At 43.5% G+C, this 16,499-nt stretch overlaps 1 protein-coding gene and 1 long non-coding RNA gene across 3 annotated transcripts in view; one reads left to right on the plus strand and one right to left on the minus strand.

The window, feature by feature from the left end:
• Positions 1-7,438, minus strand: part of LOC116615595 — a 9,404-nt gene extending 1,966 nt beyond the window's left edge. Inside the window, exons 1-3 of one of the 2 annotated variants that reach the window (XM_048728523.1) lie at positions 7,342-7,438; positions 4,553-4,791; positions 502-2,996 (exon numbers count right to left, since the gene is read on the minus strand). In XM_048728523.1, the coding sequence (XP_048584480.1) occupies positions 502-2,996; positions 4,553-4,689 (2,632 nt within the window). In that variant the 5' untranslated portion in view covers positions 4,690-4,791; positions 7,342-7,438. Of the gene's footprint in view, positions 1-501; positions 2,997-4,552; positions 5,253-7,341 lie in introns of those variants that run through there. The other variant, XM_032377343.2, reaches the window with a different exon arrangement.
• LOC116615596 lies at positions 4,016-6,164 on the plus strand. Its single transcript, XR_004295018.2, has 3 exons — positions 4,016-4,175; positions 4,279-4,392; positions 4,522-6,164. It is a non-coding gene; the product is annotated as an uncharacterized LOC116615596 (long non-coding RNA).
• Positions 7,439-16,499: the final 9,061 nt, after the last annotated feature.

Raw genomic sequence — 16,499 nt, forward strand, 5'->3', positions numbered from 1 at the left:
GAGTCCAAAACAAATACACAAATTTTAATTGCTACTGAAAGGAATACAACATTAGCATAGCACAGCCTTACTCAGAACAACCAAACTGTTGAACTTCCATCACACTCTAAACATTTGCAGTTCCGACACATGACTGACTATATAAATCTCGTTTCCGGTAAACATCACCCCTAAAAATCCATATTCCTTTGAAAACCAAACGTGTATTTCACCACGAAATCCATGATCACATGAGCGAATATTTACCGACACAGCATTTTAGGCAGTAAAATGCACTCGAACAACCCTTTTACTACCGGGGGAGGGGGGGGGAGATGATTAGAGAGTAGTGAGTGGGGGAGGGCTTATTCCAAAAAGGGGCCCGTCTGCTTTGCGTTCCCCAAGTAGCTAAAATCCCGTCTCGGTAACCGTTTGCCTTTGCTATCTGTGGTTCCGGTAAGTGGATTTTTATTATAACCTTAGTTATGACCTGACTACTAAGAACACAAACCGTTGACTTACATGCATCCTTGCAGGCACGTGTGACGGGGAACTTGGAAAAGAAGCTGCTCGTCTTCTCATTGGCTGTACTAACATCCGGGTAATTGAGCACGTGGCTTAGCGTGGCGTGGAGATCAAAGGGCGAACTGATCACGTGCTGGTTATGCTCCAAGGCTGCAATAATATCTGGAAATTTTGACCCCAGCCATTCAGGGACCGATACGGATAACCATGGCAACCGCTCTTCGAGCTTACCCTGCATGGTGAGTCTGACGTCATCATTGCGTGATCCGTGATCTCCGAACAAGACGATCATGGTGTTGTTATGGTAACCGCCCTGGACCAGCTTCTCGAGCATGCACAATACGTCGTAATCACCGTAGCTCAGGTGGTTCGGGTGCGCATGTGCTAAGTATGACACGAAGCCCATCGCGAACTTAGGAGTACTGTTGTACGCATGGAAGAAGCTCATCAAATAATCCATCGTGTGATTCACCATGGAAACGCCATTTGAACACAGCCCGGGATCATCGCGTAGTTCAGCTTCCTCGAGCGCGAGCCAAAAGGGTCGCATGTAGTGGTGATACGCGGGCTTTTTGAACCCGTTGAGCCGCAGGTTGAAAGCCGACATCTTGGGGTCGTCCTCTGCGTATAACGTGACGTACCCACGTGACTCGAACTCTCTGCTGACCCATGGCCACTTGTCCACGTGATCACTGAACAAGTAGCCACGCCTTGCTTCCGGTAAGTCGCCTACGAACTGACCCGTGAGGAGCGCCGTTAGCTGGGGCGTGGTCGCGTCCCCCACAATCGAATAGCCGTCCATAACGTATGTCTTTAGCTGGCGGCGCAGGAATCGTAACGTGTTCGGCATCTTGCGCTGGAAGTTAGCGTGCGAGGTAGAGTCGAAGCCGAGTAGCAGCACATTCAGCGGAAGCCCCGTCTTCACTCCAGCACGCAGCGCTCGCGACTTAGCGATGACGTCATGGTTTGGGACCACGCGTGCGAAGTAGTGCCTCTCCTGCGCCCCACCCTTCGTCTTGTACGTCAATCTAAAGAAGTCAGAGCTCGTGATTGGTCCACTCGTGAGCCCACCCCCTTCCGTCGTGTTCAGCTTCACCTCTCCGTCGTACAGCATGGTTGTCGTGTCGTCATCGTCTCGATGGATCGTCTCAAGCGACACGCGCTCGAATTGGTCACCCTGTGTTTTTGAAACTAAGCGGTTATTGACAACCTGGAACCGAGGCTGTGGATATCGAGTCCTACATCCGGGATCTACGCCGACGTCGGTGACGAGGTGCTTTATGGAGCGGTCCCACGGGTCTAGTATGGGTAGCTTACAGGCGTGCAGAATTGACTGAGAGGGTGTGGGAGAGTAGAACCTTGCCGTCGAGCTGTGGACTTCTGCGACAGAATTGTCTGCAGGGTTCTCGGTCATCTGTGATGTCCGAGTAGGCCTGGTGCTAGTACTCACACCATAGGTAGGGCGTGTACTTGTTACCAAACCTGACTCTTCGTCCGGGTCTTTCCTAGCCCGTTCAGTTGCTATGGATAACGTTGGTGTGTTTCTGGTCTCGAATTTATCAGTGGCTTTGTCTGTGTTATTTGTGGGGTGCCGAGGACTTGCTGTGTTTTGTGATTTTTCTGCGTGTTGCGTGATTGTTGTGTGTTGTGAGTCCCCTTTGTGTTTCGTTTTGGTTGTGTGCTGCATGCTGGTTGTCTGTTGCGTGTTGGATGTCTGTTGCGTGTTGGATGTCTGTTGCGTGTTGGTTGTCTGTTGCGTGTTGGTTGTCTGTTGCGTGTCGGTTGTGGGTTGCGTGCTGGATGTCTGTTGCGTGTTGGATGTCTGTTGCGTGTTGGTTGTCTGTTGCGTGTCGGTTGCCTGTTGCGTGTTGGTTGTGTGTTGCGTGTTGGTTGTCTGTTGCTTGTCTATGGACGCTAGTGAACTTTCTTTTCCCTTCAGTGGGCTACCTGTGGTTATCCCCAAATGACGTCCTGGGGATTCTAATGGGGCTCTTGTGGCTTTTAGTACGTTCCGTGTTGATATATTCCCTCCTCCTGCTACTTTACTAGATGAAGTATAAACTTCTCTTCTGTAAAACGTCCTTTCTGCGTCTCCCTCTGTCGTCGGAGTAACCACATCACGCGATGAATACACAACTTTCTCCGTTAATCTAAGAAGAGTAACGCCATTTCTTTTATCATCCTGCGCATGCTCTGTGCTGTCTATGGTCCCAAGGTCATCACTCAAGTTTTCGCTGTGATGGCTATTTCCGCCACCCATGCGGTCAATCCAGTGGAGAGTATCTCCCAGTTCTCCCTCGTCATCTTCCTCCTCGCTCTCCTCTTTGTCATCTTTATTTTTTAAATCTTCATCCCGATTATCATTCTCAGACTTGGTTTCGTTCTCATCGGTCCCCGTTTCGTTCAACGTTTGCTCCGGGCTGTCCGCTTCATCGTCCAGATCCTCATTTTCACTCGGTGGGCTACTGCTTACACGATAGTTCTGGAAGGCTCTGAGTTTTAAGAATGGCGATCAGCAAAGCAATTGAATTACCAATTACCTTTTGGCAATGTTAGACGGTACTTTGTATATTGCACACACACACAAAATAAAAAAAATTGAAATTGAATAGGTTATTTTTAGCTATATGTTGGGAGCACGGCCACGCCTCCACTGGTCACCCTTTATGATTTTTGGAAATAAATTGTGAGGGAGAGGGGGGGGGAGGCACAGTTCGCAAATCAACTAAAAAAAACTAAGAGATACGTCGGACGAAGAATGTGTATGCCCCAACAAGAGGCAGCTAATAAAAAAAAGGTCGAATAAATGATTTTACCATCCCACTAAAATCAATGATATTGTCTTTATTTGAAGCCGTCACTAGGCTCCATCGGCATCTGGATTGCACAAACTGGTTATCGAGCCTACACGTCGTATCGGATCCGATAAAAAAAAAACACAAACACACACACACAAACACTAGGCATCAAAAAGGCCTATTGCACTAACTTGCACTGAAACATGGGAAGCTAGAAATCTCGTAGGTCGGGGTTGCTGGTGTTCTTAGATTAAAACTAGAGACATCACCTACAGCTGGCAGTAGAAATATGAGATGGAAAACACTAAGTCTGCCACCCGTAGTCTTGACCTTAGCTTACGACCTTACCGACAGTCGGCCCGATCAGAGAACTAAGCTGCCTTGAAATAATCGAAATACTTATACTAGCTCTGAAGAATGGCCTTAAAAGCTTATCACCGGGCTGAATTGGGTTGAAGTTTATGAGGTTTATAGCGATTCTGCCTTATGAGACGCCTTTTTTCATATTGTTTAGGCAATCTTCTGTATGTGATGTTTTCTTTTCTACTCCTTCCCGATAAACACACAGTGTGGTTCAAGAGCACATCTCCGGGGCTCATATTTTGACCTTGCATACATTGTAAAAGAAACACACACAGAAATATTGACTCAGATAAGCTCTTTTCATTTTGTGAATATTCTCTTAATCTTCAATTAGCAATTCAAATGGTGATGATTCACAGGCTGCTCTAGTCCCCTCTAGTAGGCCTGAATATAACGGCCTACGAGACGACGGAGAAAACGACCATGGAAAATAGGGTGTTGCGGTAAATTGCGATCGCTGAGAATCAGATAAAAATCGCGGTGATGTGATCATAATGATACATTTGCTAGGTAAGACCTTTAATCCAAATCGCATGCGCTTTTGTTTTGAAGTCGTTCTGAAACGTATGGTGAACTTTTGGTATTGCTATAGTGACAAAAAATCTTTAAACAGAAAGCCCCCTCAAGAAAGAAGTGAAAAGTTGTAACTCCCATTGTGCAACTTTCAAGGCTGTGCTTCACTGGTTATGAATCGCGCCGTTCTTGCATCCCGCTGTTAGTTTTAGCAGTAAGTTGTTGCACAATTTATAAAGTAACGCCAGCATGTTCTAATATTTATAAAGACCAGACGACGCGAATTGAAAGAAATTAATTGATTGAAGCATGCGCACTTTTTACATAACCTTAATTTTTCAAGTTGCCGCGCGCTTGTTTTCGAATCTACTTACCGATAAGATGGAATGCTGAGTTGGTCTTGCCCAAGTGTCGTGGGTTTAGGTGGACTTTGGAGCCTATAAACACCGACCAGGCAAGCTCCTACCACTAACACAAACAACACGAACTTGTTCCGCCGAATACAAATCATGATGAGTTCTACCTCGGCGGTGAAATCATCTTGTTTAGAGGGTCAGTTTATGGTCTTACGCCCGAAGATCGCAGGATACAAGTCCTCACGTGCCCCGAAGACCTGTCAAAGATATGTCATCAATTAGTCAACGCGAATAAAGGGTCGATGAATAACTGATATCCGATACTTTGCAAGTCACAACATAATACCAGCACCAGTGGTCAAAGACCGCAAGTACCGCTGAGACGCTGTATTTTGTACATTACGCCGACCTCAGACGGGGCTGCTTCAGAGAGAGACGGGAGTATTTCAAGTTGACAGGGGGTCATTAACGAGGTCAGGATCCCGTTTACGGATAACATTCCGTCCCACTTCCGGTTGAGTACGACACGCGAAACATGCCCGGATACCCAGTGCTCTTTGCTGTCGCCTCTAAATGGACTCTACCTCCGCGGCTAGGCTCGCGGTGCATGTGAAAGCGCTTTCCGTCACGCACACTTCGTATTAACGTGTACCGTGAGCTGTGTCTGAGAGTTTAGGTACTGGATGTATGCGTGACAGCGCACTTTCCGTTACAATTTGAAGTGCCTGACAGGCTTAGGATATGTTGCCTTTTGCGATAAGCAGTCACGCACTCCACTTGCCTTGTTCCGCCATGTTCTCGCGCCTAACCCTGGGTTACCCTGGGTACCAGAGGCTCCAAGCTACGCGGAATTTCCGGTTTTCCCAGCATGCTAGGGGGCGGGGGATCAAATGGGCTTTCGGCGTCAGCTCCTCACTTCGTAGTAATTCTCGCTTTGCTCGAAAAACTCTCGCGAAAAAAACTCCCGCTTCGCTCAAAAAACTCTCGCGAAAAAGAAAAACCCTAGCTTCGCTCCTCTGTCACACAAAGCGCTCTCCACAGGGCCTTTGAGAGCGTCAGCAGGCTCCTTGCGCGTCTTTGCTTCCATTTCTTTTCATGTATTTGTCCATCATTGACACAACTTTTACAAATGAGCAAAATTCCAGTATATAGGCAAGGAACGCAAGCCTAGCTCGAACTAACTTTTATTGCTAAGATATGGAATCGTCCGCCAGGAATCCGCACGGATAACTAAAATAACAGTTGGCAATGTTCAAAACAGATTTGTGCACCCCACGCAATCTTATATCACGCATAAGCTTGATATAAATAAAATAGATATCAATTGGGAAGGGGAGGAGAGGCGTCCGTCTAAATTCTTTTGTAAATTCATACGCTCAGAACTTTTGGATGAATCAAAGGTTTTAGAGAATTGCTCAGTTCTCTGATAAGGTAATAAAATTTCGCGACGCATATAGAATACTATCGCGATAAGTAAGGTCGCCAAGGTAACGCACGGCAAAACACAAAAGAAAAAGATATAATTTAGCCCCGCATAAAAAAAAACTAATAACCATATGACCAACTTTCTTGAAGAAAATTGAATATAAAAATGCTATTAAGCCAACCTGCTAGAAACTGCTGATTGCGATGAAAAAAAAAAAAAACAACTACCGTTCAGCCAACTTCCCCTAAAGCACAAAAAAGCACTATTTCTATTTTATCCGATCTTCCTACTTTTTTAATTGTTTCATTGGGACATTCGTCGCGGTGACTTTCATTTTCCTTTGATGTTCGGCGTAGTTTAGTATGTTTATCAAAAAATAAATAATTTTACAAAGCGATTACCGCGTGTCTGTTTAGAGCAGTAGAGGACAGGCCTAGGGCTACATTCATCAGCTAAGTCATCCGCTGATCAAATTTACAGAATGATTTTGATTGAACTGCCGTCTATGGTGGAGTCAATGCTGTAGCCTAAATTGTTTTAACTTTTCCTTTGCTTTTTTCTAATTGTATACTTCGAAGGGTCAATTTCATGTCATTTTTTTGTGATAAATTTCTAGGCTGGAACTGGATTTCGGTATTTCTGATTTAAAAAAAAATTATCTGATGCAGCATCATTAATGCTGTAATAAGTGCAGAGCACAATGTGACCAGACCCGTCAAACATAACTAGAAAACGTAGAATTACGGCTCACTTGAAAATTAAAATAGGCGAATTAAAGATGCGATTTCGTTGCGTGCGATTTCGTTGATTTTATCTGTTGTTCCTATTCTGTTTTCAGTTTTCCGATTCGTATTTGTTCCAGCTGTTCACAGGTTTCTTAAGATATTACGCTTCTATTCGAATAATTATCATCAATCATCCAAAGAAACTATCGTTTTCGTAACATTTTACGAAAGCGTATTTCATGCAAGTTTATAGACTAGTAACAACACATGTATGTGTTGTATTGTATGTAATTTTATCCTTTTCCCACCAACATTACTCTTCTTCCAACCTTTGCTGAAGTAATATGGTCGACCCCTGGTCCTTTCATTGCATGCGATTTTCAATTATACCGCTACAATTCCAGTCCTGATAACTCCAAATAATGATTATCTCTGGATTGATCACTAAAGCAAACAAGCAAGAGGCAATATATTTAGACCTTTCCCAGTGCTTGGAATTCTCTCTAATGCCCAGACTTGCATAGCCTGCTAAAGCAAGCAGACGCCTCTAGCCGATCGCGAAATAACCCTTGACAAGAGACTCAAAAAGACTTGCACGGGTGTAAATATCTTTTAGATCGTGAATAATACGATTTGTCTACTGCTCTACAACATACCTGACGTTTTATCCCCATCTGCCGCTAAGACCAGAATCCCCGGGATCTCCGTGTAAAAAACGCACGCTCCGACTCCAGCTGGGGCCTTCTCACGGCATCATGTGATCGGCAACCGAACTCGTGTCAAACTCGCAATTTTTCTCTTTCTTGATCAAATTGGTTCAGCAATGTTTAGAACGGTTATTGTCTTACCCCGTGGAAATTTTGTAAACATTGCTGGTAATTTTGTATGCGTTTTGCTGGTAATTTTGTATGCGTGACTGAGATACCTTTTGTTTTTTTGTTAAAAAACAACCCGCAAATCATTTCTTAGCACAGTATACATAGACATTAGCCCAACCCATATTTTAAAATTTCAAGTAAAATGAACTTTATTTCATATTTAAATTCTTTACAAGTATTTGATCTTGCTGTTTTATACAAGCAACTGGAACAGATCAAAGCTGCGTACTAATGACTTGCTGGCTGTGGCCTTAGGGATTGCACAGTCATAGGTATCATATGGAAAAAGGGATTGATCACCAATCTGTTGGTGGCCAAGGGTGGGGGGGAGGGGGAGGGGTAGCTGCGCCTGTGTTATCATCATCAATCATCAATCAATCAATATATTTTATTTGGTACCCTTATACATGATTATATATCAGGTGTTTTTCCAAATAGTTAAGATAAAAAGGAGGTTGTCATTATCCGTGGTGTGCATTTATTCTTTTAGGCATTCAAATCTTTTTCTTGTGCAGTCAAAAATATATTTTGCAGTTTCCCTGTTAATGATCTCGTTTCTTTGATCCATGGTAATAATAAAAAGGAAAGCTCTTTCAGATGTCATTGCATTTAAGTTGATATTAGTTTTGTCTTTGATAACACTATAGTATGCCTTTCTAATCGCGTTGTATGTAGGGCATTTTACAAGAAAGTGTTCTTCGTTTTCTATTCCATTTTTGCAATCATCTCAAGAAGAGAGCGTCAGAGGGGACATGACGGACAATCCTGGAAAACGCGAAATTCCAGATAGAGAGAGAAGACACAATTTCTTACAATGGCTTCTTAAAATGGTTCCTTGTATTACGGACTGATTTTTAAAACACAAATAACGTGAGGCCGAAGTGCACATAACCAGATTTTGGCATTTTAAGATAATTTTTCCTTGATCATCATTGCCCTGTGTATCAGTTCAGGGACGAAAAGCTCAAATTTCAATGACACTTTACAAAAAGTCGCATCAATTTAAAAAAAGTCGCACTTGATATTTTGTTTGCTATAAGTTACTAAGTACTCAGAGAAATTCTCCGCCTTATTCGATGTGAAATGGGGTTATTGGAAGCGTCACGTCATGTTTTTCCGTCATGTAGCCAGAGGGTGGATTCGAAGTCAACGAGCACGCGTTGTACACCTTAACCCTCCGTCCTAATGTGTGTTCACGTATCGCGGGCTCACAAACGGTAACTTAGGCACGCTTCGAACAAATGAGTTTTTATTCTCCTTCATAATCGATTTGCTTTATTTGTTTTATGAGAGTGCAGGATAGTTTTATGAGACTCATTGCGCCTTCTTTAAACAATATACATTAACTTCTTTTTAATAAGTCCTTTAATCGTTATACTACCTAAAATAAGATTCTACTTTAATAGTTTAAATTTCCAATAACTGATTGCTTTGGAGTACTGTACAGTCTGCACTGGGGTAACCCATATATTGTAATTCACAGTCTGTGATATCTCTATTTAAATAGGTTGTTAGCAGAAACGGCGAATGGCAATTGCCAGATGACAGTCATGCGAGCGAAAGGAGCCATGGCAGGCCCGTTCCCAGGACTTTTCTTGGGAGGGTGCGAAATCCGAAGAAGTGGTCCTATTTCTCGAGGGGGTGGGGGGGGGGGGGTTCTGATAAAAATCTGACCACCCCCGAAAGAACAAAAATGAATGTATTTATGCCATTTCCACAATACGTATGAATTTTAGATTTTTGACATACTAAAAGTGATCTAAAATGCCTTTTTTATCTAAATTCGCTTATGCTTTATAGCTTCGTCTACAAAAGGCACATGACTTTTCGCTGCCTACGGCCTGCATGGGCCGTATTCTATTTAATCCGAATGCAGGGAATATGGTTCCATCATTCGATAATCCATTAAAGGCCAGCAACGTCTGGCGCTGGCATCACTGGAGCAATGTAGTTTACCTTTACTTCGTACCCATAACCACTGTTCCGTCTAGGAACTGACATTTGACATTTGCGCGCCTTTTGGAATTAGTATATGGGCACCAAATAAGCTTAAAGAGGTAATTTTAAAAAGACCAGGTTCAAAAATATATCGTATTCCCATTATTGGTGTGCTATTGGAATCCATGGCTTACAGAGACGGCATTTTTCCATTTATACCCATGATGCACCACGGATAACAACACATGGATTTGAACAAAATAGGAGCAGCTCCCTCACCCCCCCCCCCCCCCCCCTCAATTTTCAGATACCGGTGTTATGAAAATTTAGGCTCTGGCTTTGTAGCTTTTAAGACTTTAGCCACATACACGTTCCACTTCCTCAATTTGTTTGTCATCTAACGCATTATCAAAAAACATCAGACACGCCATTTTGCCCTGAAAATTGTAAGTATGGCCGTTACTGTCTGTTGCCCTGCCTAGACGCACATAACCAGGAAAAGTCGCAAGAGTCATCTCGGGTAGGCAGTTCTGCTTGGTGGCCTTATCGCCTGCCTGCAACAACGAATACCCTGCGGAGTGGTTATACGATGCGACTACAAACTGCCAGGCGTCTAGCTTAAAACTTTTCATGTGAACACAGAAAATATTAAAATCCCTGTCCACAAGATAAAAATATAAATTACTCCAGATAATCCAGACTCTTGTTGCAAAGACGCTGCTGGAGTGTTGATGATAGTCACTGGCAAACTGCTCTACATCGTAAACGAACTGTACCAAGGGGGTAGAGGGCACTTGGTCCACAGATCTGATGTACATCCAGAAGGCTATTGTTAGGGACTTGTCTAGCTGCCGCTCCGATCTTCCTGCACCGAAAAGCGTGACGTAACTATTCCGAGAGGCGGTGAACTCCATCGCTCCACCCGCTGTCCCATTCGGTCCCGTCGCGTATGTGACGTTACTGGCTACGAAGCTTGACAGGTTGCTATAGCGACTAACATCACGTGCCTGGTAGGTGTTATTCAAAGGGTAGAAAGCTCGCGCTGTGTCTAACACTGAAAATGGTAATCGTTTTGTGATCATTTGCTATATATATTGCATCTAACAAACGTTGAATTCATACTATGCTCGTTTAGTGAGTGTGCATGACATGAACACCATATGTATCACATAAAACCTTCTCATAAGAGTACCAATTACCGATTGTTGGCTGAAGTTTGGTAGTTTGAGTTGATTCATCACTTGTATCGCTGTTTTTATTTTCGGTTGCGTTATTCGTCACACCCGTGGTATTCGTCACTTCAGACTTGTTATTATTTGTCATCAAAGTCGTGTTATTCGTCATTTCAGTCGTACTGTTCGGCATTTCAGTCGTGATATTCGTCATTTCTGTCGTGTTTTTCGTCATTTCAGTCGTGTTATTCGTCATTTTAGTCAAATTTTTTATCGTACTCATCATCTCGAAATCCATATCCTCAGAAGTTCCATGTTTTTCCTCGACCTAGAAAAAACATAACTTACTCAATAACCATAACATTAGTCAGGCCAGTAGCCAGGTGGGTTCGGGGGATTCGGAAGTACCTCCTTCATTAGAGTGGACCTTGCAGTCTAGTACCATTGCAAGCAAGGGCGAGCTACCAAGAGAATGGTCCGCTAAAGGCAGCGGCGTAGCCAGGATTTTTAACAGAAGGCCCTTTCAAGGCATATTCTCCTGTATTTTAGATAATGTCTCATACTCTTACTGTATTTTTGGCTGCTAGAGGGGCCACCCCGCCGACTACGCCCCTGAAAGGGTAAACGAACCGCTCAAAATCCTAGCTACGGGCCTATTATTAGCAAAAGTGACTCAGGCATGTTTAGCTGGGAGACTCCTAGCAGGGCTTGAAGGGGTAAACCGGTTTTCGCCTTGATGTTTGGTTATGGGTGAATAATGTGGTTGAAGATAAATGAATGCGCAGACATGAAACGTTTTGCGAGTGAGACTTACCTGGTGAATAAATGGTCGAATCTGATTGAATATTGCAGCTCTCTCAAAGTGCAAAACCTCAGTTGCCTGACAGCAAGAAGAAAGTCCTTGAGGGTTAAGCTCGCATTCTTGTTTGTCTCTGCGATAGTTGTACGAAACACATCGAGGATCGTCTTGACAGGCGAGAAGGCAGTCGTACCACTCAAGGGAGTCAGACACCCACAGGGCCTTGGCAGACCTTGTTAGAGCCTTATCTCGTGCAGTAAACACACTAAAACTACTCGCTTTGGCAAGAAAAGACAAGAAAAAGATCGCCAAAACACTAGTAAACATTGTGTCTAGAAAGTGCGAATTCGTCTATCTGCTCTTGTGTAAATCCTATTAAATAGTCTTTCCATGATTTCCGGTCTTAATTTTAGAAAACCAGCAAGAGCTTCGTTGAGCAAAGACTTTAATATCAGGAGCCGCTAATTAAATTCGATGAAAAAGAAATATAAGCAAGGAGCTATAGCATGATTTTTTTTTTACGAACTTTAAGTTTAAGTAATCGTATGATATGAACAGTTTTCTCTCCGGAAATGCTTTCCCGCTTTAGTTTACGGGAGGTCCACTAACAGAGCTTGCAAAAATTACATTTAACTAAAATTATCCTTGCAAATTAAACTTTCAGCCAATAGAAGCCAGGGAACGAGGCTAACATCAACTTTTGCTTTATACTCAAACCACATTATGATATATCATGCATTTTCGTATCACGTTACGAAACACGAAAAATCATGGTCGTCGTGTGGTGAGTGACGTCGTGGGATAAGTTAAGTCGTTTGGTGAATGACGTCGTGTGGTGAGTAACGTCGTGTGATGAATGACGTCGTGTGGTGGATGACGTCGTGTGATGAATGACTTCGTGTGGTAAATTACGTCGTGTGATGAGTGACGTCGTGTGATGAATGACTTCGTGTGGTGAATGACGCCGTGTGGTGAATGACGTCGTGTGATGAAAAACTTCGTGTGGTGAATGGGGTCGTTTGATGAATGACGCCGTGTGGTGAATGACGTCGTGGGATAAGTTAAGTCGTGTGGTGAATGACGTCGTGAGATGAATGACTTCGTGTGGTAAATGACGTCGTGTGATGAGTGACGTCGTGTGATGAATGACTTCGTGTGGTGAATGACGCCGTGTGGTGAATGACGTCGTGTGATGAAAAACTTCGTGTGGTGAATGGGGTCGTTTGATGAATGACGTCGTGTGGTGAATGACGTCGTGTGGTGAGTGACGTCGTGTGGTGAATGACGTCGTGAGATGAATGACTTCGTGTGGTGAATGACGCCGTGTCGTGAATGACGTCGTGTGCTGAACGACGTCGTGGGATAAGTTAAGTCGTGTGGTGAATGACGCCGTGTGATGAATGACACCGTGTGATTAATGACTTCGTGTGGTGAATGACGCAATGTGGTGAATGACGCCGTGTGCTGAATGACGTCGTGGGATAAGCTGAGACTACATTGTCGCCAGGATGTCACAGATATGCTTATTTAAAATCTGTTGCAAATAAATACATTCTTAAAACATAGGCCCGTAAACGGGCATGTAGCTACTGCAGGCAAGTATTTGCAACTGTATGTTATCATATATTTCTAGGTTATTTCGTATCATAATCATGCTATAAAATGTACTAGATGAACGGTATAAGACTCCAATATATTAAAAAAAAAGGAAAAAAGAAAGAAAAAAGATAATATTCAGAGGGGGAGGATTCGAACACATGACTTTACGCAACCTACGGAATCAAATGCAACGACCTTAATAAAAATAATAAAATAATCTAGGCTGGCGCTTCGTAACGAGCATATCCCGAAATGTATCCGAGGTCAAATTTTCCCAGCAAACTCCGCGGCAAATCTTACTTTTTTTTTCTGCGTGATGACATAGTAGCTACTCGCACATGCGCAGTAGCTACAAAAAGATTCAAGAAAAAGTACTTTGCAAAAACCTGAGTAATGACACTTCCTTCTACACCAGCTTGAAAACCGGACCAGCTACGGCCTTCAACATGGCTATCACCTTTGCCATATCTTATTTCCTGTTACACCTATTGTTATAAAAAATGAATTGTTGTTCATGGCTTTCAATATTTCATTTACAGAAGTGCAGCAAAGTGAGCATGGTATCATATTGCTTGCACAAAAATATTTTGGAGTCAAATGAGAGGGCTTTCCCACTGATCTGAAGACGACTCGTTAGCCTCAGTCATTTTAACAATCTTCTTTACCATCTTCTTCTTCTTCTATTTCTTAGACTTCATCTTCTTTTTCTTCGCCACCACGATAAATAATAGCTGCTCCCTAGACAACAAACCAACCGATGCCGTGTCTCTCAAACATGTGATTAGTCCCGTCACGAAAACACAAAATGAAATCCTTAGTCTCTGTCTCTATATTTCTGTGATCAACTCTGTGTACATGTATGTTCCGAAGGGGTTTGTGATGTATTAAAGAAATAAATGTATGTCAGACACCCACAAGACTTTGGCAGATATTGCTAGAGCCTTATCTCTTGCATTAAACGTATTAAAACTACCGGCTTTGGCCAGAAAACACGAAAAAAATGATCGCCAAAATGCTTAAAAACCTCATAGGTCTAGTAAAAAAACTCATTAAGGAGCCTTATTTAATTTTAAATAAACTTTGTAAGGATTGTGCAAAGCAAGCAAGGCACATTAATCCCATTTTAATTAGTTGGCAATATGGTACCCCATTAGAAAGCAACCAATCACTGGCTTGAAGCAGTTATTTTTGCAGCCATTTTTCTCTTTAGCGCTGCACCGCTTTTCCGCAGTAGATGGCGGGGGTTTAGTCGGAATCATTAAGAAGGCGCGCTCTACTTGTTAACTTCCTGCAGTGGAAAATTATGTACTCTTGATTAACTGTGATAACAGCATAGGACATTTTCTTTAGACTTCTTTTCGACAATTCACTTCATTTTGTTGACGGAGTGTAGTGTTTTTGGGATCATTGGATTTGTCGCGTCAGCAAAGTCAAGCAGGCGAAGGAAAATTGACAGTACCTCCCGTCCCTCAGACATTTATTTTCTTCAAGCAAAGTGATTTTTTTTACTCAAAAAGGGGGGTGGATTTCCACCCCTCTTGTATCCGCCCCCTTCTCGTATAGCATTGGGCGTGTCTTATCAGCCACATCTTTGTTATTGCTTTAATTAAAAAAAAAAAAAAAAAAACAGATGGAAATGTATAACAAAGTTTGATACTTTACCAGCCGATGGAAATAGATGCGCCATCGCATTTTGTATTTTGCTAGGATGACAAAATGGCAGCAACGGGGACATGGATCCTAGATCTGGCCAGTGTAGAATGAGAGACATAAGTCCCTATATCTGGCTAGTGTAGAGTGAGAGACATGGGTCCCTAGATCTGGCTAGTGTAGAATGAGACATAAGTCCCTATATCTGGCCAGTGTAGAATGAGAGACATGGGTCCCTAGATCTGGCTAGTGTAGAATGAGAACTGGGTCCCTAGATCTGGCCAGTGTAGAATGAGAGACATGGGTCCCTAGATCTGGCTAGTGTAGAATAAGAGACATGGGTCCCTAGATCTGGCTAGTGTAGAATGAGACATGGGTCCCTAGATCTGGCCAGTGTAGAATGAGAGACATAAGTCCCTATATCTGGCCAGTGTAGAATGAGAGACATGGGTCCCTAGATCTGGCTAGTGTAGAATGAGACATGGGTCCCTAGATCTGGCCAGTGTAGAATGAGAGACATGGGTCCCTAGATCTGGCTAGTGTAGAATGAGACATGGGTCCCTAGATCTGGCCAGTGTAGAATGAGAGACATAAGTCCCTATATCTGGCTAGTGTAGAGTGAGAGACATGGGTCCCTAGATCTGGCTAGTGCAGAATGAGAGACATGGGTCCCTAGATCTGGCTAGTGTAGAATGAGAGACATGGGTCCCTATATCTGGCTACTGTAGAATGAGAGACATGGGTCCCTAGATCTGGCTACTGTAGAATGAGAGACATGGGTCCCTAGATCTGGCTAGTGCAGAATGAGAGACATTGGTCCCTAGATCTGGCCAGTGTAGAATGACAGACATGGGTCCCTATATTTGGCTAGTGCAGAATGACAGACATGGGTCCCTAGATCTGGCCAGTGTAGAATGACAGACATGGGTCCCTAGATCTGGCCAGTGTAGAATGAGATACATGGGTCCCTATATCTGGCTAGTGTAGAATGACAGACATGGGTCCCTATATCTGGCTAGTGTAGAATGACAGACATGGGTCCCTATATCTGGCTAGTGTACAATGAGAGACGTGGGTCCCTAGATCTGGCTAGTGTAGAATGAGAGACATGGGTCCCTAGATCTGGCCAGTGTAGAATAACAGACATGGGTCCCTAGATCTGGCTAGTGTAGAATGAGACATAAGTCCCTATATCTGGCCAGTGTAGAATGAGAGACATGGGTCCCTAGATCTGGCTAGTGTAGAATGAGACATGGGTCCCTAGATCTGGCCAGTGTAGAATGAGAGACATGGGTCCCTAGATCTGGCTAGTGTAGAATGAGAAACATGGGTCCCTAGATCTGGCTAGTGTAGAATGAGACATGGGTCCCTAGATCTGGCCAGTGTAGAATGAGAGACATAAGTCCCTATATCTGGCCAGTGTAGAATGAGAAACATGGGTCCCTAGATCTGGCTAGTGTAGAATGAGAGACATGGGTCCCTAGATCTGGCCAGTGTAGAATGAGAGACATGGGTCCCTAGATCTGGCTAGTGTAGAATGAGAGACATGGGTCCCTAGATCTGGCCAGTGTAGAATGAGAGACATGGGTCCCTATATCTGGCCAGTGTAGAATGAGAGACATGGGTCCCTAGATCTGACTAGTGTAGAATGAGACATGGGTCCCTAGATCTGGCTAGTGTAGAAAGAGAGACATGGTCCCTATATCTGGCTAGTGTAGAATGACAGACATGGGTCCCTAGATCTGGCCAGTGTAGAATGAGAGACATGGGTCCCTAGA

Source organism: Nematostella vectensis, chromosome 6 (assembly GCF_932526225.1).
Source record: "Nematostella vectensis chromosome 6, jaNemVect1.1, whole genome shotgun sequence".
NCBI lineage: Eukaryota > Metazoa > Cnidaria > Anthozoa > Actiniaria > Edwardsiidae > Nematostella > Nematostella vectensis.